Below are 24,642 nucleotides of genomic sequence, written 5' to 3' on the forward strand. Positions count from 1 at the left end.
CAGGAGGCATTGCACAATCTTCCCACATCTCTTGATCTGATTTTTGAGGTTTCATATGGTTAACAAACCTTGCTTTCAATCAATATTTTATGCCCCTCCCACATGCCAGATTGGAGGTAGGTGCTTGAAAAGTTGATCATTTGCACATCTTAGACACCCCTGGCTACTACTTTGATTTGCATATCCTTACAGCTTTTCCTTTTTGCTGTTACAATTTTAATGCAAAATATATTATATACTTAACGTAATTATTTTATAATATTTTGGTAGAGGAAATTATTTCATAGTCCGAGTTGCCGGGGATAACTTCATGTATGGGACTTGTTCCAAAGACTGTTTAAAACCCCATAAATCATAAGGCAAATTGCTGTGGATGGATGACATGGACATCTTACACACGCACAAGCAGCCACCAAGTTCCTCTCTGCAAGTACATGACAAACTGTAAGAATACATTTCAGAGTAATGGCTGCAAGCAACATTCCCACACACATCACTAGCCAAGCGACCGCTGCAAGCGAAATGTAATGTAAATAAGTCTGACTGCCATCAGAGGACTCGATTAAAAATAAACCTTCTCTTGAAGCCCTGCCAACCCAACATAGTAGTCGCATGAGTGACGTGGTAGACTGGCATGTGAAAACTCAAAGCTCACTTACAGGAAGCAAGCAGAACAAAAAATATTTTAGGAATCGGTGGCGTTTACTAGCAAAGTGCTACCCTAAAGTGCCAGTCACCTATTCTACCATTGACTTTTTATGATCATCTGCCAATTCTTATAGCCTACTTATATATGTAAGGAATGAATCCTATAACCAGGCGGCTACAGAGTCATAGCTGGATCGGGTAAAAATTCAGTTTTATAAATGGTTCTTTATCCAAGAGTGGCTTGTTGGCACCATTAATCCACCACTCTGCATATTGTATCCAGACACGTCCCACCGATAGACCCGCTAAATAGACAACACTAAGGCCAGGTTCAGATGTTGTGACATGGTAGTATACGTCCAACAAGTAAACATTTAGAATTTTTTTTTGGTTACTGTAAAGCTAAGGGCTCGTTCACATGAGGCAAGAGGGGGCAGATTTTGACACGGAATCTGCCTCAAAATCCGCCCCCTCACAAGAGAGGTCTATGTAGACCGCTAGATTTCTTTTTTCCGCTAGCGTTTTTTTTCCGTTAGCAGAAAAAAGAAGCGACATGATCTTTCTTAAGGCTGATTTTGGCAAAAACTGCTAGCGTTTTTTGGTGTGTGTTTTTGGCAAAAAAAACCACCTCAAAAAACGCTAGGCGGTTTTTTCAAGGATAAATAAACCTGAAACAAAAACGCCTCAAAAAAAGCTCCAAAAAATGCTCCAAAAACCGCCTCGTCAAAAAAACCCCCAAAAAACGCTCCAAAAAAGGCTTCCTAATTCCTGAAGTGGATTTTTTCCTGACCAAATTCCTCAACCACCGTAACACGTGTGAACTAACCCTAAGGCTCCACCTTGCAGAATGCATAAAAAAACAACAAAATTAAAAATAAAGGATGCTGCGGGAAAAAAAATGCAACAAACACAAAAAAAAAGTTACAGGTGTCAGAATATGGAGACTATGAATTTTTTTTTTTTTTTTTTGCATAGTTATGTATTTTGTTTTTAAAGGGGTTAAAATGTGGAAACGATATTATGACTATAGAAATTTGGTATCACTGTAATCCTAATTATGGCTTTTGGAAGACGGGGAGTCAAAATTAACAATTAAAAAATGCTTGCAGCATGAAGGGTTAAAGTGAAAAATGTAATATCCAGGCCGTTAGAAAGTCACATGGTGTAAATTGTAGTGAAGGTAATCTTCTTAATGGTTGTAATTGTGAGGGATCCATTCTCTGCTGGTCACATGACGCAGCTGAGGATCAGAAATCAGACTCTTCCACTGACACGGCCTCTCATGTGTGGGCAGGAAGTCCGTTTCTCCATTTTCTCATAAGACGACTTCCTGTCCACACAAGAAGCTGTGTCATTTGGAGGATCTGATGACTGGTCACATGACAGCTGTGGACCAGAAAAGACTGGATGGCTCACAAATATGACATTCCATTATGAAGATTACCATCACTACCATTGCTATTGTGGGCCTACCAGGCCAGAGAATACAGATATCTGTGGGATTCTATGATAACGCTTATACGGATAAGATCAGCCTTCCTTGGCGTTATACAATGTTATTTTATTTGGAAGCTTTTTGTAGCCTCACTTCCCAGCTGTCAGTGCACAGAGCGCTGTGTGTTCAGGGGCTTAGAGCATTTGCATGTGACTGGGACAATCTGTGTCCAGCATTGTATGTCTACCTACTCCTTCTTACCACGGGGCTCTCCCACACCCACGCCTGAATAACTCGTCTGTGCTTACCATAATAACATTGTGACATAACTTCTATAACGCTTCATACTATAATTATATTTTATGGTGGGTAATGGCAGAATTTTACTATGTAATAATAACTATGGAAGCAGTTACAGAGGAGGTCTGAGAAGCCATTTACTGGTAGACAGAGGTTAGGCAGTGATCGGAAGGCACAGCTCAGCATGGATGTGGAAAGACGGGAATTTTATATTCAGGGGGATAGATTGTTAAAGCAGATTTTTCAGGTCGTGTGTGTAATATATATACTGTGTGTATATATATATATATATATATATATACTGTGTGTATATATATATATATATATATATATATATATATATATATATACTGTGTGTATATATATATATATATATATATATATTATATGTATATGGAGTCTCAGACACATCCTCTATCTCATCATGTCACACTGCCACAGTCTCTTCTCCCTGCAGCTGTGTCCTCAGATTGACAAGTCTATCACTTCCCCACCAAGAAGTCAGGGCATGTAAAGCGAATTACATTATAGCATGAATAGAATAACTGTAATATACTACTAGTGCAGGCTACTGAGAAGAAACAAGTCTATGGATGTATTCACATGTAGTAATATTTTTTGTGTGATCAAAAGTACAAAGTTTTTTTGCAAATTTTAACCAATTCTATGTTTTTTGCCACAGTTTGGTTTTTTCAGCGTATATTTTTTTAATCATACAGCTAAATACAAGTACATGTCAGCAGTGTCCAAGGCCCACCAGCAAAGTTCATTCTGGGGCCTCATGTGCACGTTGTACATGTTAATGATGAAACACTTGGACTTACCCACATGCGTACAGACAGATGCCTTCCTATAGTGCCATATAGGTTTATGTTCAGGTACAAGTGCTACTTCTTGAATACAAACGGTTAAACATTCAGATACGCCTCAGACCTTTTTAAGGCTACGTTACTATATAAATAATAATTGTCAGAAAAGTATTTGCATCCTTTAGAAATTTTAAGGCTAAATATATGTATTTTGGCATAGAAGAGTGGGTCTCAATTTCATACAAGGTTATGAAACAATAATTTGACAATGTTACAATGGCCAAAGGTAATCTAAACAAAAAGCGGGGGTGGGGTGGGGTTAACTAATTGGTTGCACAGAAAATTCCATGGTAGATATTTTGGAGGATAAAATGAACAACAGGCCGGTGTTACTAAGCGATGAAAAATAACTTGATTGCTAAATCACAGACATAAGAAAAGTGGTTTTAAGGAGTGACTGTCGTAGGTAAATGAATAGTTCTGGTAAATATAACCAGCTTTGTAAAGCTGAGTTCACACAGTTTTTTGGTTCGGATTATGACGCGAAATCCACCTCAGAATCCAGTTCTCAAAAACGCCTCCCATTGACTTCAATGGGAGCCGTTCACTTCTTTTTATCCACAAGCGTTTTTTTCCCACTCGCGGAAATAAGAAGCAATCTGGCCTATCTTGCTGCGGATTCTGCAGCTCAATCAGCCACGGACATCCAGCGCGCTACATTCCCTCCCAACTAGGCCCATTCATTTGGGCCTAATCCAGAGCAGAATGCCGTAACTGGATGCTGGTGCAGTGCACTGGCATCCAGTCACAGCTAGCCGCGGGAGGCATTTTTTGAAGCAGATTCCCACGTCAAAATCCGCTCCAAAAAACTCTGTGTAAACTCAGCTTAACATCTCCTGTTATCCATCGTCTACTGTCTGCTAAACTGCTCAGTTCAATGCTCAGAACAGTCTTCAGTGAAAACAAGCTGCAGAACATAGAAGCCTATGGAGAGGCACAGACAAAGGCAGCCCAGCATAGCAATAAGTGTTAAGCACATACACTCACCGGCCACTTTATTAGGTACACCTGTCCAACTGCTCGTTAACACTTAATTTCTAATCAGCCAATCACATGGCGGCAACTCAGTGCATTTAGGCATGTAGACATGGTCAAGACAATCTCCTGCAGTTCAAACCGAGCATCAGTATGGGGAAGAAAGGTGATTTGAGTGCCTTTGAACGTGGCATGGTTGTTGGTGCCAGAAGGGCTGGTCTGAGTATTTCAGAAACTGCTGATCTACTGGGATTTTCACGCACAACCATCTCTAGGGTTTACAGAGAATGGTCCGAAAAAGAAAAAACATCCAGTGAGCGGCAGTTCTGTGGGCGGAAATGCGTTGTTGATGCCAGAGGAGAATGGCCAGACTGGTTCGAGCTGATAGAAAGGCAACAGTGACTCAAATAGCCACCCGTTACAACCAAGGTAGCCAGAAGAGCATCTCTGAACGCACAGTACGTCGAACTTTGAGGCAGATGGGCTACAGCAGCACAAGACCACATCGGGTGCCACTCCTTTCAGCTAAGAACAGGAAACTGAGGCTACAATTTGCACAAGCTCATCGAAATTGGACAATTGAAGATTGGAAAAACGTTGCCTGGTCTGATGAGTCTCGATTTCTGCTGCGACATTCGGATGGTAGGGTCAGAATTTGGCGTCAACAACATGAAAGCATGGATCCATCCTGCCTTGTATCAACGGTTCAGGCTGGTGGTGGTGGTGTCATGGTGTGGGGAATATTTTCTTGGCACTCTTTGGGCCCCTTGGTACCAATTGAGCATCGTTGCAACGCCAAAGCCTACCTGAGTATTGTTGCTGACCATGTCCATCCCTTTATGACCACAATGTACCCAACATCTGATGGCTACTTTCAGCAGGATAATGCGCCATGTCATAAAGCTGGAATCATCTCAGACTGGTTTCTTGAACATGACAATGAGTTCACTGTACTCCAATGGCCTCCACAGTCACCAGATCTCAATCCAATAGAGCATCTTTGGGATGTGGTGGAACGGGAGATTCGCATCATGGATGTGCAGCCGACAAATCTGCGGCAACTGTGTGATGCCATCATGTCAATATGGACCAAAATCTCTGAGGAATGCTTCCAGCACCTTGTTGTATCTATGCCACGAAGAATTGAGGCAGTTCTGAAGGCAAAAGGGGGTCCAACCCGTTACTAGCATGGTGTACCTAATAAAGTGGCCGGTGAGTGTATATGCCAGTTTTATTAAGAAGTTTTCCAGCAGGTTCCTTTACAATCGGCAATAGAGTGTATATTTCTTATATCCTTGCTTCTCTATGCATATACAGATCTGTCTCCACCATAAATAAAGCACCTTCATTCTTGAACTTTGTATTAATTCACACCAACATTTCCTGGACACACTGCAGTTGACATGCACAATACCTGTTTGTAGCCCACGTTTCCTAATAGTTTCACAAAACCACAATGAACTGTGATTAATAAGCATTTGGATCAAGAACTGAAAAAGCTGGCACCGGTTTTGTTACTGCAAATTGTACAGCAGCTGTTCAGAGCAGCACAAGCCAGGAGCTGGCAAAGCAGAGGGTTTCCCCACAATCAGGATTTAATCTGCATATGAGAAACCATTGTCACCATGTCCCACGCTGCAGAGAGAGAACCCGGTCAAAGGGTCATGAAAACCGCTTAGACCTTACACATAGCAACAACATGCCTCGCAACGTGGGCGCTGTCAAAGACACTATAGTTTACTGGGTGAAAGTTTAAAATCTTTGCATATAGATATGCCCAAATAGGTTTTTATTGAAATATTTATAGGCAAAGTTTATTTATATTAGCAAAAATGTTTAACATTATACAGAGTTTTCTTTCACCATATTAGTGGAGACATTGATTGGCAACCGATCACAAGACAAGACACTAAGACCATGACTGCAGGAACTTTCTATGGTCTAGCACTTATCAGAAGAAACCCAACCATGATTTCCTTATGGTGGACAAGTTCTCAGGCAGGGACACACCACCTACAAGAAGATAACCCACTCAATATAGAAATCATGGCTGGGTTTCTGACAAGTGACAGACCATAGAAAGTTTCTGCATTCATTGTCCTGCCCACTGGCAACCACTAAGATGTCTATAAAAGTTTTTAAAATTCTGCAAAATTTTTATTGAAGCAAAAAAAATTAACTTTAAAACTGTAAATATGATTAAGTGTGTGGGAAAATCACTTCACGTTTGTTAAAAAGTGTTTTTCTCCCTAAAATAATTTTTACATTTGTTAGACAATTAAAATATTTAAAAAAAAAAAAAAAAATTGCACAGCTTTAAAGATTTTCTCTAACCATCTTAGTGGTGACAGTCTTTTGTCTCAATCAGTTTCCAGTGGATTTGACCATGAATGTAGGAAATTTCTATGATCTGAAACTTGTCAGAAGACCAGCCGTAATTTCTTTACTCCTTACACATCAGCAGGCAGGGACAGCCCATGTATGAGGCAATAACCAAGGAAACCATGTCTGGGCTTCAGCGCATAGAAAGTTCCTGCTTTCATGGTCATACCCATTGGCAAGTGATTTAGACAACAGACAGTCACCACCAAGATGGTTAAAGAAATTCTTTACAACTCTGCTAAATTTTATTCAGATTTGTAAAAACATTTAACTATTGTCTACAAATTGAATCAGGTTGATGGGAAAACCTACAATGCACATCTATTCCCACTATCACAAGGAGGGACATTTATAAGAAAAGAGCAAAGGAGGAAGACAGAGGGACACGGCTTAAACAGAGGGACTGTCCCACCAAAAGAACAAAGCCCTAAACATACGTGGACATAAAGTGATCTATGTGCCAATACTGGAACCATTCTGACCTAGGCATGTGCGGAGTAGAGGTGAAATAGTCAAAAGGGCCTGAGCTCAGGGGTTAAAAGATCAATCAAATAAACCACATGAAACAGGCCTAGCCTACTCCAGGGGGAGGAAATACTTTTAAATATTTGTAGTTCAGACAGGATTGCATAATTTGCTTATGTTTGGTTTTGTTTATTTTTGAGATGTAGGCAAAGGGGGTGGCAATTATTTATTTTTTTTATTTGTTTAAATGTTTTATCTTTATTTAATTTAATCTTATTCATATAAGCAAATTGCAAATTGTCAAGGAACATTTACTTCGGTACCTGGATGGGAAGGCATTAATTAACCAGAGCCAGCATGGCTTTATGACCAATAAATCTTGTCAGACTAACCTGATTTCCTTCTACAACAAAATCACTGAATGGTTGGACCAAGGGAATGCCGTGGACATAGTATATCTTGACTTCAGTAAGGCATTTGATAAAGTATCACATAACCTTCTTATTGAAAAAATGATTAAGTATGGCTTTGACAAAAAATCAGTTAGGTGGATTCACAACTGGCTTAATGATCGGGCACAACGAGTAATACTAAATGGCTACACATCGAACTGGAAGAAAGTCAAAAGCGGGGTGCCGCAGGGCTCTGTTCTGGGCCCAGTACTTTTTAATATCTTTATAAATGATCTGGACGATGGAATTATTGGGGAACTCATAAAATTTGCAGATGATACGAAGATAGGAGGAATAGCCAACACTAGAGAGGAGAGAGAGTGTATTCAAAAGGACTTAGACACACTGGAACAATGGGCTGAGGCGAACAAAATGGTATTTAACAGGGACAAATGCAAAGTTCTACATCTGGGTAACAGAAATGTAAAAAACATGTATGGGAGGAATAGAACTAAGTGATAGCATAGGGGAAAAGGACTTGGGCATAATAGTAGATCACAAATTCAACATGAGCCAACAGTGCGGTGCTGCTGCAAAAAAAGGCTAATAAAATCCTGGGATGTATTAAGACAAGCATTGAATCTAGATCAAGAGAGGTCATTATTCTGCTGTACTCTTCCCTGGTCAGACCACACCTGGAATACTGTGTACAGTTCTGGGCGCCTCAATTCAAGAAAGTCATCAATATATTGGAGCAAGTCCAGAGAAGAGCAACCAAAATGGTGGAAGGTCTGCAAACCATGTCCTATGAGGAGCGGCTAAAAGAACTGGGATTGTTTAGTTTGCAGAAGAGAAGGCTGAGGGGAGATTTAATAGCAGTCTACAAATATCTGAAAGGTAGTCACAGTGCAGAGGGATCTACCCTATTCTCATTAGCACAAGGAAGTACAAGAAGCAATGGGATGAAACTAAAGGGAAAGAGATACAGATTAGACATTAGGAAAAACTTTCTGACAGTGAGGGTAGTGAGAGTGGAATAGGCTGCCACGGGAGGTGGTGGGCGCTCCATCAATGGAAATCTTCAAGCGGAATCTGGATAAACATATGCTGGGATGATTTAGGAAAACCTGCACTCGCAGGGGGTTGGACCCGATGGCCCTTGAGGTCCCTTCCAACTCTACCCTAAAAATAAAAAAATAAAATATAAAATATATAGCAATAAAATAACACCGGGGTAAATGCAGTGGTGTGCGTCTTTAAGAAAATGCAGAACGTTAATTTTAGCTGCAAAAATGACAAAATGTAATGAATTATAAAAAAAACAAAAAACGTGATAGTCTTCAGTAGTTGATACCTTTTTAATGGCTAACTAATAATGATGACAGATTACAACATTTCGGAACTCTAGGCTCCTTTCTCAAGTAAATGGAAAGGAGCCTAGAGTTCCGAAACATTGTAATCTGTCATCATTATTAGTTAGCCATTAAAAAGGTATCAACTACTGAAGACTATCAAGTTTTTTGGGTTTTTATATTTCCTACCCACTGGCTAACACGGCACGAGAACAAACATTTTCCTAATACAAAATGTAATGAAAAATGGAAATGGAGAGTCCATTTTTTGTATTGCGATTTCATTAGAGATGAGTGAATAGTTTTGAATACCTCCGCTCCCATAGGAATGCATGTAAGCGGCCGAACAACAAGGGGTTAAGCACCGGCCACTAACACACATTCCTATGGGAGCGAAGTATTCAAATCTACTATTCGCTCAACACTAGATTTCATAGTTTTTTTGTTTTAAACCACAGCTGTTTTCCACAACGTGTGGCAAAAAAACGCTTTTGGGAAACATCCACCGTTTGGCCAACTCCTGGAAAAGGCATAGAGTAACAAAAAAACAAAAACAAAAAACCATCAAGTACTTGCCCCCTAAATGTTCCTTCCATTGCAGAGTCACTGCTCCAGCGCCCCCAATAGACAATACTTTACCCATTTACATCCCCCAAACAAGGGACATTTTGCATGAGCCAGCAAAACCCATTTGAACAAATTAGTATCCTGAAAATACAGGTCAGCCTCCTGTTGACCTTTGACCTCCTGTTTAAGGCTGAGGTCACATAAATGCGCACACAGCATTTTTTGGGCTGTTGTGGAAAAAAAAAAAAAAATCTCGTCCCAGCAATGAGATTTCATTTAATCTCATCTACACAAATAATATAAAAACATACTGCAGAAAATACAGCATTTACAAACCGCATAAGAAAAAAAAAAAAAGGTTTATTTTTCTTCCAAAAATGCTGTGCTTTCCCCAAAGGCTTAATATAGCAGGTGGCAGGACAAAAGAAAAGAAACGCACAGCAAACAGCGGTGAAGAATACAAGTATTTGACTTTTCTGATGCTGCGCTCTCTGACTTTGCTGACTATACCATGGCTTCCTTTAGAACCTTGGACATTTCATTAGTGGCAGCAATTTAGAAAGAAAAACAAAAACCACAACTGCAATGTAGTATAATATTCCAGCTTATGCTGCTACTATGGACTACCAGCCCAGGTAGTCCATAGTGGTGAGATCTCATTGAGAACAATACCAAAGATGTGAGGAATTAAAAGTATAATCCAGTAAGAACATCAATCTAGCAGAGATGAGAAGTTAAAAGCTAGCACCAAGACTGCATCCAGAATGAGTACGGAAATGGCCAAGCATGTGCCACGTTACCATTTTCAAAGACTATAGTAATGATGAAGATAGCTGGGCACTATGCTCATGTCTGTGCCAGCCTCAGAGTGTATATTGCAGCAGCAGCATGCTTTACTGCAAGTCCATGCAACTACTCCTGACAAGAGTTCTTGTAGTTGGCAATCGGACTCCCAATGCTCGGACATCCAACAATCTAGCAATTACCACCTATCCAGTGGGTAGGTAATAACTTATTAATGGAATACCCCTTTAATCCATGCTTTAGAATGGGTCCCATTATAATCTTTGTTATGAGGCCATATCAGCTTTAACGCCTGGTTCACATCTGCGTTCGGTATTCCATTTGGGGAGTCCGCTTGGGGACTGCTGAATGGACTACCAAACACATTAAAAAGCAATGAGCAATGAAAGCACACGGATCCCATAGACTATAATGGGTCCGTGTTTTCCACGTGTTATCTGCACGAGTCATGTGTAGAGAAAAGTACTTCAAGAACTACTTTTCTCTCCACATGTTCCGTACGGACACTGCACGGAAAACACATGGACCCCATCATAGTCTTTGGGGTTAATGTGCTTTCATTGCTCACCACTTTTTAATGTGTTCAGTATTCCGTTCAGGCGGTCCCCAAATGGACTCCCCTAACGGAATACCGAACGCAGATGTGAACCAGGCCGAAGTTATGCCTCCACCCAATAAAAGCACTTTATGTGCCATTACAAATTGCATTCCTATTAAACCCCTTTCTACGTGCACAATAAAAAGGTTTTGTCTAATATTGATATGATGGATGATGCACTATGCACCATCATATCAATATTGGACACAAAACATTTTCTTTTGGCATAAATAAGACAAAGTTTTATAAAAGTGATGCAATGGTTGTCTGCCTTCTAAAAATTAAAATAAATTTTGATTTCCTTTGCCGGTTCTGCTGCCTATATAGGTGTATGCACTGAAGGAGTTCACCAGAAGTGGGAATTACAGCCCCAAGTCTACCTTGATATGCAAATACTTGAACTACAGTAAGTCAGACATTTTTGTATTTTAGATTTTTTTATTTTAGCTTAAAAGAAAGTGAGGCAGAAAAAACAGTCACAATAACTTATATAAATAAAAGAAGAAAAATGACAGACTGGTATAAAATAATTAAAAAAGAGGGGAGTTGGAGTAAGAGGGGAAACCTGACAAAAGGATACTTTCCTGGTTAGCACCATCTTAAGAGGAACAGCAAATTAAAAAAAAACGCATTGGAAAACTGAAAATAAAAACTAAACATTTTACACAAATAAAAATATATATATTTATATAAAACAGCACAAATATAAACAAAAAGGAAAAAAAAAAATTAACACAAGGGGCCACGGATGGAAAGATCACATCAAGTCAGACTAGTCAATACTCCCTAAAAATCACAAAGACTTCCAGATAGGCAGCGAATAGAAATGGACTTTTTCCAAACTTACTCCCTGATAAGCTAAAGATAGGAAAGTTGGTATTCTGCTTCTGGATCAGTGCATTAACACATTGCTGGGATATTGATCAGAGAGACACAGATGTGAGGTATTCTTGGAGCCCATGAATTCCCCTTCACCAGTCTTCCTGCAGTGAATGACATATCTGCTGGTGGTATAGATGCATAGTAAAGGGGCAGCCCACACAAGATGCAAAAAAAAAAATTTGAACACAAGAACCATGGTAATCTACAAAGTGAGGGGAGCAACTCAAAGGAAGAGCAAGTTCAGAACCCTCCACAGCCTGGGAGAGAGTGAGGCAGAGAATGAGGCAACAGTTCGCGGTATTCAATAGCCTTTACCTGTAAGGCCAGAGGCAGCAAGACTCTAGGAGATTTCTAATACTTGGGATTTTTGAGGCTCATGTGGGAAGTACAAGTCATTCTAGAGGAGCAACCAACAAGGTCATGAAAAGGACAAAAACTCCACGTGGAATAGCACCCACATAGCAGCCGACACTGTCCATTCTACTTTTGGAGAGCTTGTAAAAGATGTCAGGCAGCATGATGTATAAAGGGATATAGAAATGTTCTATCAGCCTTGGCTACCACAAGATGAAAGGCTGTCGTATAACGAATCGCTCAGAGATTCAGAGTTCTCCATCCCAGTCTGACCCTGTTCATTATCTCGAGATTTGGCTTCACTTGTACCCTCATCTCCAACTTCAGAAGTGCTCGGTGTACGACTGCTCACACTGCCCGGAAAACAAAGGGAGGAATGTGGGTACCCAGACATCTCACAGTCTCTGTCTCCTTCTGAAGGGATCTGTAAGACAAGAAGTGGAGGATGATGAAAAATCTATCTCTAATGTCTCAGCAATTTATTCTACATAGTAATCCGCACCTAAGATATATAGTCGCCTTTCCTACTACATTACCCGTTACATCCCAACTAATGCTAGGTATATACGGACAAATGTCAAGTTTCAGACTTTGCAAAATTGAAACAGAACATGAACCCAAGAAACCTGTGAATTGTCTGGAGGGAATTAAGGAACAAGAAGGTTAGTTTAATCCCACGGCAGATAAACTGAAGCCACGACTATCTAGTAGTTGTTTATTCCCATTTAAATGATATCCGCCAATTCTATCATGATTCTCAGGAGAAAATTATATGGCCAGCTTATAAGGGTTTCCACACAATTATATCCTTATCAATAAAGGCTGCCACTCCAATCAGATGGGGGTACAAGCCAGCCCTGTTCTTGTGATTAGTGGGGATGCTAGTGAATAGACCCCCCATAAATCTACAATTTACTCCCCATCCTGTGTATTTGTGGGCAAACCCCTTTAATTCGTAACAGACCTGATCTGTGCCAGACTATACAGGTTTCCAGTTCCAGGGGCCTGGCTTATATCCATAAGGTGCTATATAGGCATGGTGGGAGGTAGACAAATTTCTCTTCTCAAACCAAAGTTAGACAACTGATAAGGCTAGACATGTGTCAGGATCTTAAAGTGCAATGTTCTGCGATGATGAAGCCATAAGAGGATAACCTGATAAGACTTTCTATGGTGAATCTCCAACATGAATCATACATTACTTTAGTATCTAGGGCATGTTTTAGGCTGAAATTACTGGGAGTGTCCCAATTTTTTTTTTAACCCCTGCCGAGCCTTAGAATAACATAATATGCATATTCTCCTCTCCCTTCTGGTTGGGATCCAGTGGATAATCTCTGATCAGGTCCCTGATATTCATGACCTGGCTGATCAGTGGCTGGGCAATAATGGAACAGAGTGTCACTGCTCACACACAGAATGGCTGATCCGCTTATATGGGGGCAGAATATCAACAAGGCGAGGAGAGGATGCAGATTGTGTTTTTTTTCTGGAGTTTCCTTTTGGTGTGACTTAAAAAGAACTGAAACACCCCTTTAAAACAAGTCTACTAAATTCCCCTGCTGAGGGATAGAGGTTGTAAGAATGTGTCTGTCAATCAAGACATACAACGTACTTTTATTCTAATTATTTCAAGTATATTTCGGTTTTTCTCCAATTTCATATCAATATACTTAGGACATTCCATTTATTCTGGAAAGATCCTGAGATGATAGAAAAGAAGAAGCAATTAGTTCTTAATTAAGCCGTTCTTCCTGAGCACAACAGATAAGAGGCTCTGGGTTCTCCTCTCTGGTGACCGTTCACTCCCTTATTTCCTCGAGGTAAACTGCAGAAGTGATTATCTCTCTGTCTACGTTCTGACACAATCTTGCTCACTTGGTAGCGCAGACTGCTGCGACAGCCATGACTAACTGTGTATAGGCTGTGTTAGAAATGAAGACATAAGGTGGTTGTTAAAAGACGGCTGATAAGTCACTAGAGAGGGTGAAAATATCATTACTGCCACCAAGTGGTGCACAAACATAGTGAACTCAACGCATAATACCGTAGGGTGAAAACTACTACATACATGGTGTGGTGTTGTCTCTACCTATTGAAACTTCACACCAGTCACTTGCAAATGGTGGAGTTTCCTTTACTAATCCAGGGCATCAGTTTTGGCTATACAGATAATCTGTGCTGTGCCACCCATTCCCCCAGACACAACACTAGCGTCCTCTTTAAAGACTATCATTTTCATTATAAATAACCGTTGTATCATTTTCATAGCAAACATTGCCTTACCAGATTACCATAACTCTCACAAACCATATTTTCCACCATGTACATGTTCTAGGTGCAATACAAGATAGATTGTAACTGTTCATTTACCATCTCCAGCTCATGTGCTCTACTCCTGAAGTTCTCTGTAGAGCCAGCATTGACCTTTGCATTGGGAAAGGTCCAGTTCTTTCCTTGTTGGGGCAGACTACGATCCCTATTGGATTCTGAAAGTTAAACATATTTATAGATAGTTAATGTAATGCCTGAAGTTCATGACACTGTATCCATTCAATCTAGTAATGGAGAGTACGGTATTTTCAGTTCATGCCAAAGTATACCAAACTAGTTAACTAAGATAATTAACCCTTAATGACATTCATCTTCATTTTGTCCAATGTCGAAAACACAAGAGCACTGCTACTACCATCATCATCATCAAACAACAAGCAAATTGGTTTGGAAAGCACAAACCTTCTCCATACATCCTATGACTTATGGCCGGTTCTGGTTCTGTCAATAGTGCATGGAATGCTGGGACACTCTGGTGTTGTCCACTTGAGAACATCTCTTCCACACCTCGCATATCCCTTTCCAAAGTCCTAGCTCTTCGGGGTACCTTGGGGAAGGCAGAAAACCTTCCCACTGGAAGGACAGAAGGAGAGTCTAGCCTAGGTTTTAACTTTGAAGTATTTTTGTTAGGAGTCCCTCCACAGTAATCCGGAGGAGGAAATGTCCCAATACCACTGTCCAGAGTCCGAGTGAGTGAATCACAAGCTATGGAGTGGGGAAATGAAAATTAGTTAAAAAAGAATAAATGTTAAAAGTCAAAAAATAGAAAGAAACATGACATGGAATGGAAGCACTGAAGGAAAGGTATGATGATGGATTGAAGGAAAATCCAAAGAAATAAGGAAGGAATGACACTAAATTTGGAAGGGGTCTCAAACTCCTAAATATATTCCCTAATAGGCTCAATACAATGTACCATACATAACGGCAGCTGCCAACCGCTTCTCACATTGTTGACTTCAGCACGAATGCCTGGTCATCATGGAGGTCAGTGATCGGCTGCCAAATACAACAGAGCCCTACAGATGTAAATAAGATGCTGCGGCTCACAGCTACATTAAATTCTGCACTTTTCCTTGCACAGGACATAAAACCAGGATACTCATTAAGCAGAAGTTCACTTTTAAGAAAATGTTATACTAAGGTTTTGGTCAGAGATCTCAAGTTTCCCTTTATGTATGAATGGAAATTATTGAAGGACCAGTAATGGTTGAAAGGTTGGAAAGAGTATTGTGGATTCTTCCCCTTTAGAAAAGTAAAGCACAATACAGAGAAGAAGAAAACATTTTATATATATATACCTGCAAAGTGCTGTGAAGTAATAGATTCCGAAATTCGCTCATCTGGAGGCAGAACAACCTCTCGGTTCTGTTAGGGAAAGCGCGGTTAAATGTTAGCAGGTTTTAGTTGTTTACACACAAATCCCTTATACTGATATTAATGGGAGCTGAGCTGCTGTAATGGTGGCCGGTCACTATACAGTGTAGAAAGTCATCTGCTTCTGGCTCAGAGCACTGTTGAGTACAAGTATCAGATGCTGACTGTTGGCCATCTACAACCAGATATTTATGGCCTATGCTGAGGCTAGGCCAAAGAAAAATTCTGAAATACCCCTTTAATTTCAAGCCTTTACCTGATCCATACTCTTCTGCTCACAACGCTGCACATGTGCCACCAACCCATTCCTTGGCGGACGGAATGGACGAGCTTCCTTGTTCTCTGGCGATAATCTGGGAAAGTCTCGAAGTGGTGTCTTCCCTTCCACACGTCCATCAGCAGGAGGCTCCTTTCCATCCACTCTAAATAGGAGATAAACACTTTCTTGTTAAAAGTCCATTAAACTTGTCATCTACAGATTTACGTTGTAGTTTGTAGATCAAAGAATATGGGCACATTGTATCCCATTAAGTAGTAAGTAAACAGGTGCACATATTGGTGGGGAGGTATTTTGAGATCTGCGCCAAGTTTTACTAGCACTGTTTTTTATTCTATTTTATGCAATACACTGTTTCTCAGTCACTAGAGTTGGTCACTCTTCATATATCAGCTGTCTACAATCTTCCCTCTATATGGTCAGTGTATAAGCCGCTTATCTTGGCTCAAGCAGTATATCAGGTCTCCAACTACTAGTAATAAGGTTTCTGTGAAATATGTGCAAACTTCCATTGGTTAATGGAACAATAGAAATGTGTATGAGAAGACACAATATAACAAAACTCAAGAGTTGCGATGCCCCCATACACTAAATTGTGGGGATACAGCACATTAATTGTTATCATCCAATCCATCTCATCAGGACTGCAGGAGATAACAGAGTTTATCTATCTTCAAGCTGTCTCATAGAGGTGAACCACGAACCAATACACTTGTCCAACCTGCTGCTCCTTTCAAAAAGGGAAAACCAAGGAAGCTTTTTTTCCTAATTGGTTTGGGTTCAAACAGTTTGGCTCCCACTAATCAGCAAGCTGTTAACTTGCTCTATCCACTTAAAGTCTAATCCAAAAAAAAATAATGGGGCAGTTTTGCTAATCCCATCTAAACTCAGACCAGACAGTATAAAAAAACAAAAGGTATCAAAGTGGATCATACAGAATAGAGCATCTTTAGACCACAGGACAATGTTGGTACATTTTTAAGACATAACCGTATCTCATGCCCCTTTGTCACTATGGTTGTATGCCTGTATTTTGGCACAAATTAAAGTCAGAACTCTGGTGCATTCGGTTTATCAACACCAATATTTTAAAAAGGTGTCTGTCATCAAAACAGTCCTTACTGAACTAAGTGCACAGTCAGATAGTGAGTTCATGAGAAAATACTTTTCTGCTTCCCAATGTGTTCTTCTATTGCTGAGGTTTTTTCCTGCCATGTTAGGCCAGGGAGCCTACATGGCATGTATGCTGTGGGTGGGAAAGAAAAAAATAAACTAAAATAAAAAGATCAGTGTTTTACAGTCAGTGTTTGTGATTGAATTCTAGTAAATCCCAGAAAACCTCTGCAAACGTTGTCTAAGGCACCATGATGTGTTGCCGCGGTTTTTCCAGCGGTGCTTTTTTGCTAAGGGACACCATGTGGGGCCGTAGCTTTAATGAGTTTTTCATGCAACAAGGGGATCTCCCCTTTTCTCATCACACCAAAAAGCTATACTTTCCAGTATGCAGACCCTTCATTGCACCCCCCCTCATATGACTTACATGTATAATACCTGGCCCTGCCAATCATAACAGGGAGGTAGCACTGTGGTCCAATGAGAGCAATGGTTACACCTTTGTTGTACTAAACATCATATTAGCATATCTGGAAATAGTTAGTATCTCAGTGACAGAGATGCCAATTTGAAAACAGAAAAAGGCTCATTTATGTGAACTCCGACTATCTGACTGTTTATAGACCAATAGGGACTGTTCTGGAGAGCCTCCCTTTAACCAATTTCACTAGCACTTCATGGGAGAAAAAAAAAGAAAAATGAATATATTGATAGTTGAAAAGGTTCTTCCCATTCCAGTTATTTAACCTCATGCCAGATAATTTTATGGTGTAACAGTTGCTCAACAAAGGTCAATATTCAGGGCAATTCTCAGCAACAAGGGATCCTAGGAATGCTGGTTGCCAATAATAGGCCTGTCTAATAACCCTGTCGATCAGCTGACCAACGGGTGAACACACTTGTTGATCATATTTTTTATGTAGGATAAAGGATGCCGATTATGGGCAGTACATCCCAGTGTAATAAGGCCAGTGCTGCCGATAATCCACACAGCCAAATGGGGAGGAACAATCTCAGTAGGAGGTTGTCCTTCCCCCATTCAGTTTGCTTATGTAATAAGGCTGATGTAAAGGAGTTTCTCATTGATGGATACTTCATGTGTCCGTCTAGTACAGCCTTATCTTCTCAAACAAAATGATTGGGCAAAATGATCCAACCACCTAATTCTTATCTTCCGCCATATCTATTGTCGGGGTTAACTAAGCAGCCTATGCTAGATGAATGCCAAAGGGATTTTCCCTCAAACATAACCAGATTTAAATTTGTAGACAATTAAAAAAGTTAAAACATTTCTGCTGCCGGGTTATGTTGTCATACATGTAGTGTCCCTGTCTGATGATCGGTCCACAATAAGGAAGTTTCTGACCAGACCCAGAACATAGACAGGTCCTGCATTTATGGTTGTATCCACTGGCAATCGATCAAGACAACAATCTGTCACCACTAAGGTGATTAGAGAAAAAAAATTTAAACTCTGCAAAAATTTTAATTATATTTAGAAAAAGGTTTAATTTTTAATTGTCTACACAAATGTAAATCTGGTTATGTTCATGAAAAAACCCTTCAAGCTACTAAAGTACCACTCACACTCACTTGTATCTTTCCACACTCATTTGTATCTATGTCTAAAAATGAAAGTTTGTCAGAGAGTTGGTAACAGAGTAAGATTATCAGGATATGTCAATGGGAATACAAACCGTTATGAAAGAATAAAAATGCCATTATGTACATAAAGCACTCCCAACCTTTTAATAAACTTCCCATAAAAACAAGTGCATACGCTTTAGTAGTTTTCATCGCTTGGCTACATGGACACTAGCTTTTATATTGTCTGCCATAGAAAGCAGAGAATATGCTTATCAAACTCACTTAGAAGCATCAGCAGGACCACACAGGACATTAAAGGTACGGCACTGAGCTTGATAAGAACTGTGGAGGCTGTAGCCTCTTCTAACAGCCAACTGGCTGAGGGCCATAGTGTGAGATCACTGCCAATCTTTAATGATTGCAATAGGTCATCAATTAGTAAGTACTGGAAAAAACCCTCAACAGTCATTCCTACTTCATATCATTCATTACACATGGTAGCAGATTGACCAGGAAAACCTGAGCCCCATAGAATGCATCTGAGCCCTCCAGGAGGCAACTTTAAGTTCTTGTTTGATAGATACACCCTTAAAGGGATTCTATCATTGGCACTAGTGATTTTTACCTAAGCATATATTTGCATAGCCTTTAGAAAGAATATTCCAGACATACCTTTTGTTTGTTAATCCTCTCTGCCGTTTTTGAATTGGCCTGCTTTTATTGATATGCTAATTAACCAGCATGGAGCAACGGAAGTTCACTGAGCACTGTGTGTAAACAAGGGAAAGTGAGAGCAGGGAAGGCTCATGAGTCATTATCATCATCATCAGCCTCCCTGTTTTCATCTCCCCCTGTTTACACACAGCGCTCAGCAAACTTCCGGTGCTCCCTGCTGGTTAATTAGCATATCAATAAAAGAGAGCTAATTCAAAACTGGCTGAGAGGATTACTGAACAAAAGGTATGTGTGGAATAACCTTTCTAAAGGCTATGCAAATATATGCTTTGTTAAAATTCACTAGAGCCAATGATAGATTCCCTTTAAAATACTGACAAAACTGATAAAATACTGCTTCAACAGTGAAATTTAGTGTGCAGATTTTAAGATCTAGGACACATTTTCTGAGACAAAAATCACCAAGGTGATTTGGATAAATTTTAGAAAGCATTTTACATTTTTGGTTATTGTTAACAATTCTGAGCAGGCCACACTTACCGATTCAAGAGCTGTTGCATAAAGTTGTCAGCAGTCAAGGGTCTTGAAGTTTCTCGTGTCTGATCTACAGACATAGCCGTGCGATTCTTGTCTAAAGAGAGACCATTGATATAGGCCCTCTCCTCCTGAAGTGCTTTTCGGAGATCCTCAGCTTTTTCCATTAACATGGAAATGTTCAGGCTTTCACCTTTAGCATCCCTAGTCCGAGGAGAGCCACTTGCAGCTCTCTCCCTCTTCTCCTCTTTGACACGTGCTGCTTCAGGTCTACGACTAAGAGCAGGTAGTTTGCTTTTCTTTAAGCCAAACCAACTTGCAATACCGCTGGAATTTCGTTGTTTAGGATCTGGGGCGGGTGCACGATGCTGTTCCTGTAACCTTAACATATTTTCTTTAATGCCCTTCATCACCTTCTCTTCAATGGCAGAGTGCAGAGCACTCAGTGGAAGATTTTCTGTGCCCTGCGAGCCTGGACTGCGAGGACATGCATACTCTGGGCAGGTGCTACCTTTCTTGCCTGCACCAGTGGACTGCATTCTCTGTTTCTCATCATTTGGAAGAGTGGTTTGCCTTGGGCTTGGTCTTAGTTCTTCACTTAGGGGCCGTGATACCAGAGGCTTTGCTGTTGCCTTACTTGGGGACTTAGCAGGTAGCTTTGTTGGGCTTCCATGAGGGCTTCGTGGAGACTTGCTGGGGACAGGAGGGGCACGGGGTGAATTACGTGGACCATGTGGAGAGCCTGGGGAGCAATTAGAAGCTGGCTGTCGTGACCGAGCAGAATCTGATTTTTGTCCATGGTACCTTGGTGGATAACTCTCAGTAGATCCAGGCTCAGGAGTCCTTAGACTGCTCACACCCAAGGATCTTTTCATAGATGGACGAAGATCAGGGCCATCTGGCATAACCCTGTTTTCATCTGTCCCCGTCACATTAAGTTCTAACTGTTGGTTGTCAGAGCCCCTTATTTTTCCAATTTTTTCTTTAAATGGGAGATGTCCAGCAGACTCTGCAGGCTTTCTGGAAGTTACGTGTTTCCTTATAAATGGTGCATTTATCTGACCATTATGGTCTTCAGAAGAATTTACTTGGGAATGAACACAAGGTCCAGGGGAACAATTAGAGGAGCAAACTTCGCCAACTAGTTTAGGAGAGAGTTCCAAATCCTCATTTTGGTTTGCATTGGGAAGCACTGAATTTTTAACAGGAACATTTTCATAATCATGTGACTTTTTGGTGTAACACTGTATTCCAGGCCTATTTATTAAATTGTTTGATCTTTCAGTTTGTCCTTGCCTATTGGAGTCAGAATTAATAAATTCAGATGGAGAAGGCGGATTATTATCAGTTTCTGATCCAGATAATTCCTCCGTTGCCTTCCTACTTAGGCGTGGTGAGGGAAATGCCTCATAATTATTGCTCCTACAAGGAATTTTGGAGGTTTGAGTAAGTTGAGGACTAAGCCTCAGAGAGTTTGGATTCTGTAATTTATCCCCTGAGCCTGGCAGTTTCAAAAACTTGAGAAACTTAGCTGGAGAAGGAATATGAGGGGTCCGGGGCTCAGAAGAAGGAATAAGTGCATCTTGTGGGTCAGGACAAGGAGAATTGGGAACTCCCATCGAGGGCTGAGGACAATCATCCTGTTGCTCTTGGACTGCATTTTTATGAGAAAACACAGTTGTCTCTCTTGGCAAACTGACAGAGGCTCCAGGAGAAGGAGGACAAGAAGAGGAAGGTTCATCAGAAGCATTCTCAGAAACAGACTGTTTGCCTGGAGAGGATGACAAGGAGTCCGCCCTCTCTGTAACTGCTGGTGGAGTCACTGGCACATGCTGAGTTTCTACCATATCACGAAGGCTTCTGCTGTAACACGTTAATGAATGAAGGTGGCCAGTATGGCCCCTTGCAAAGCCAGTTCCATCTGCATAGCCCTCAATAGGGCCCCTTTTATCTACTGCTCCACGGGAGCACATACATGGCGCTAAACCCTTAGTCAAGTCTGTTAATGGCAATCGTTGCCTAATTTCACTCGGCGGAGGAGCCGGATCTCCAATGTCATCATCTGAAGAAGAAGAACTTCCCTCAGCTTGTCGTGATGATTGATGAGCATCTTCTCCTGATGCCAAACCAAGGTGTTCTCCTCCACCCTCTCCAGGGCTACCTGCTGGTGGCTCTCGTTGTATGGGCTTCCACTTGAGCAATTCCTCCCAACCACTCTGAGCCAAAAGCAGACAAGAGGCCCAAGGCTCATCTCCACCATGTTCTGAAGGAATCAAGCCTTCACCATTCAAGTAGTCCACACCTTGGTCTGGTCTTACACGCAACCCATTCCCACTAGCTGATGATATTCCGCCAAGAAACATTGGAGGAGTAGTGCAGGATGATCCACTCTGGGATCCTGTGGCCTCCAGCCTCCGTAGGACTTCTAAGATCTGAGCCTTTTTCCTGAGGAATGGGGACATGGCATCTAGAGAGCGGCATGATGATTGAGCTCGACCAGATCGTTGTTTTTCCTATGGGAGAAAATAAAGTTTTATTACTTGTAGCAAGAAATTTTGTAACAGTAAACATAAAAATACTGTGCAAGGAGAACCCATGAAACTAACAGAAATGGACACATTTTGGCTTATGCCATAATATGAGAAATATTTAAATATTTTTAGAAATATGAATGATATAGATTTGAATTAGAAAACCTTGCACACCATAAACCCAATTGTAGTTTGTATATTTAAGGGGTCTAATATATCTGAAAGTTTATCACCTATTCAAAATTAACACTTGGTGTAATGATTTTAGTACTACACCATTTTAATTTTAGGGATGAGAAACATTGACAGTATAATGTGAACAAAGGATCAGGCATAAAATGCCTCCTACGATCCTTGGCCAATACCACAGAAATTTTAGGGTTGCTGTTCCCTGAGCTGTATACACCTTTCAGCACAGTGGAGTGTTTACTATAAGTTGTACATATGGTTAGGTACAGAAATAATCTAAGACAAGTTTTGGCATTTTAGGTCTTTACCGAAGCATTTTCAAGTATATTCAAAAGACTCTCCGCTTTATTTTGAGGTTATTCACATACTAATTGGAGGAAGGGTTTAGGAATTACAGCTCGGTAATATGTTGCTGCCTATTTTTCAAGGGACCAAAGTTAATAGGACAGTTATCTAAAAGCTATGAAATGGGCTGCATGGGATATTCCCTTGTTAATCAATCAACAATTAAACAGATAAAAAGGTCTGGCGTTGTTTCCAGGAGTGCAATTTGCATTTGGAAGCTGTTGCTGTGAACCCACAACACGTGGCTGAAAAAAAAGCACAAAATCCATCATATATTCCAGATATTGGAAATGTAAGCAATGGCCAAATCAAAGGTTTGAAGATCCTGGTTTTAAAAAAAAAAAAAAAAACAAACAAACAAAAAAAAAAAACATCTAAAAAAGCCCAGTTCTAGAACAGCATTCTTTGGACAGATAAAACCAAGAAAGTATGGAGAAGGCTTGGAACGGATCATGATCCAAAGCACTCCACAGCCTCTCTAAAACATGGTGGAAGTAGTGTAATGGTGTGTCATGCATGGCTTCCAATGGCACTTGGTCACTAATGTAACCGATCGAGGACAGAAGTAGCCGATGCAGGGAAATACTTTCTGCTTAGATTCAACCAAATGCAGCAAGATTGATTGGACGGCGCTTCACAGTACAGAAGGACAATGACCCAAAATATACTACAGGAGCAACCCAGACGTTTAAGGACAAGCAGTGGCACATTTTGCAATGGCCGAGTCAATCACCAGATCTCAGCCCAATTGAGCATGCCTTTCACTTTCATAAGACAAAACTTAAGGCAAAAAGACACAAACAAGCAACAACTCAAGACAGCTGCAGTAAAGGCCAAGCAAAGCACCACAACGGAGGAAACCCAGCGTTTTGCGATATCCATGGGTTCCAGACTTCAAGCAGTCATTTTCTGCAAAGCATTATCTACGAAGTATTCAAAATAAACATTGTATTTATAGTAATGTTAATTTGCCCAATTACTTTTGAGCCCCTGAAATGAGGAGGATTTGTAGATTGTTGCAATTCCTACACTTATCACAGGATATTTTTGTTCAAACTTTTGCTTTAAATCTAAAAAAGTATACACTTAATTGTATCTGACGTGTTTAATTTCAAATCCAATGTGGGGGCCTGAAGAACCCACATCATGAGGCTTGTGTCACCATCCAAATATTTCTGGACCTAACTTTAGGTTTATTAATTTACCTCTCTTTGCACTCCACCTTGTCCCAATGGAAGGGAGACTGATATTCTGTCAAGGTCTCCTCCTTGTGAATCAGACAAAGCCTGCAATGGGTGCAACTACAATAGAAACAAACACATAAGAGAAGTGTCATCTCATAGAGGACAAAGATACAAAACAAATTCTATGGGAGGGAAAACAAAATTCCTTTTACAAGATTAAGAGCCAAGGGCAGAGCTGCTTCCAAAATCTATTCTAGAATGAAGCAACTTCATTACAATTATTTTCAGTGAGTTTACAGCTCTTATCCAGACTCCTATGTCTCTATGGTAAGACTACAGTACAATCCAACCTTGAGTGGTTGGTTTCCAGTCATGAGACACTATTTGGCCCCTTCTTCCGTATAAAGGAGGCGTCACACGAGAGAAGTTCAGGCATCAAGGTTTTTTTGGTTTTTTACATTGAAGTGAATGGG

The 24,642-nt window shown here is 40.5% G+C and overlaps 1 protein-coding gene across 3 annotated transcripts in view; it reads right to left on the reverse strand.

The window, feature by feature from the left end:
• Positions 1 to 11,227: 11,227 nt before the first annotated feature.
• NCKAP5L (NCK associated protein 5 like) overlaps positions 11,228 to 24,642 on the reverse strand; it is a 66,995-nt gene continuing 53,580 nt past the window's right edge. For 2 of the 3 annotated variants that reach the window (XM_075265509.1, XM_075265508.1), the window contains exons 7-13: positions 24,191 to 24,286; positions 19,927 to 22,433; positions 15,991 to 16,156; positions 15,659 to 15,725; positions 14,760 to 15,062; positions 14,397 to 14,512; positions 11,228 to 12,447 (exon numbers count right to left, since the gene is read on the reverse strand). In XM_075265509.1, coding sequence (XP_075121610.1) covers positions 12,217 to 12,447; positions 14,397 to 14,512; positions 14,760 to 15,062; positions 15,659 to 15,725; positions 15,991 to 16,156; positions 19,927 to 22,433; positions 24,191 to 24,286 — 3,486 coding nt within the window. In that variant the 3' untranslated portion in view covers positions 11,228 to 12,216. The remainder of the gene's footprint in view (positions 12,448 to 14,396; positions 14,513 to 14,759; positions 15,063 to 15,658; positions 15,726 to 15,990; positions 16,157 to 19,926; positions 22,434 to 24,190; positions 24,287 to 24,642) is intronic. The other variant, XM_075265510.1, reaches the window with a different exon arrangement.

Source organism: Leptodactylus fuscus, chromosome 2 (genome assembly GCF_031893055.1).
Source record: "Leptodactylus fuscus isolate aLepFus1 chromosome 2, aLepFus1.hap2, whole genome shotgun sequence".
NCBI classification, from domain to species: Eukaryota; Metazoa; Chordata; class Amphibia; order Anura; family Leptodactylidae; genus Leptodactylus; species Leptodactylus fuscus.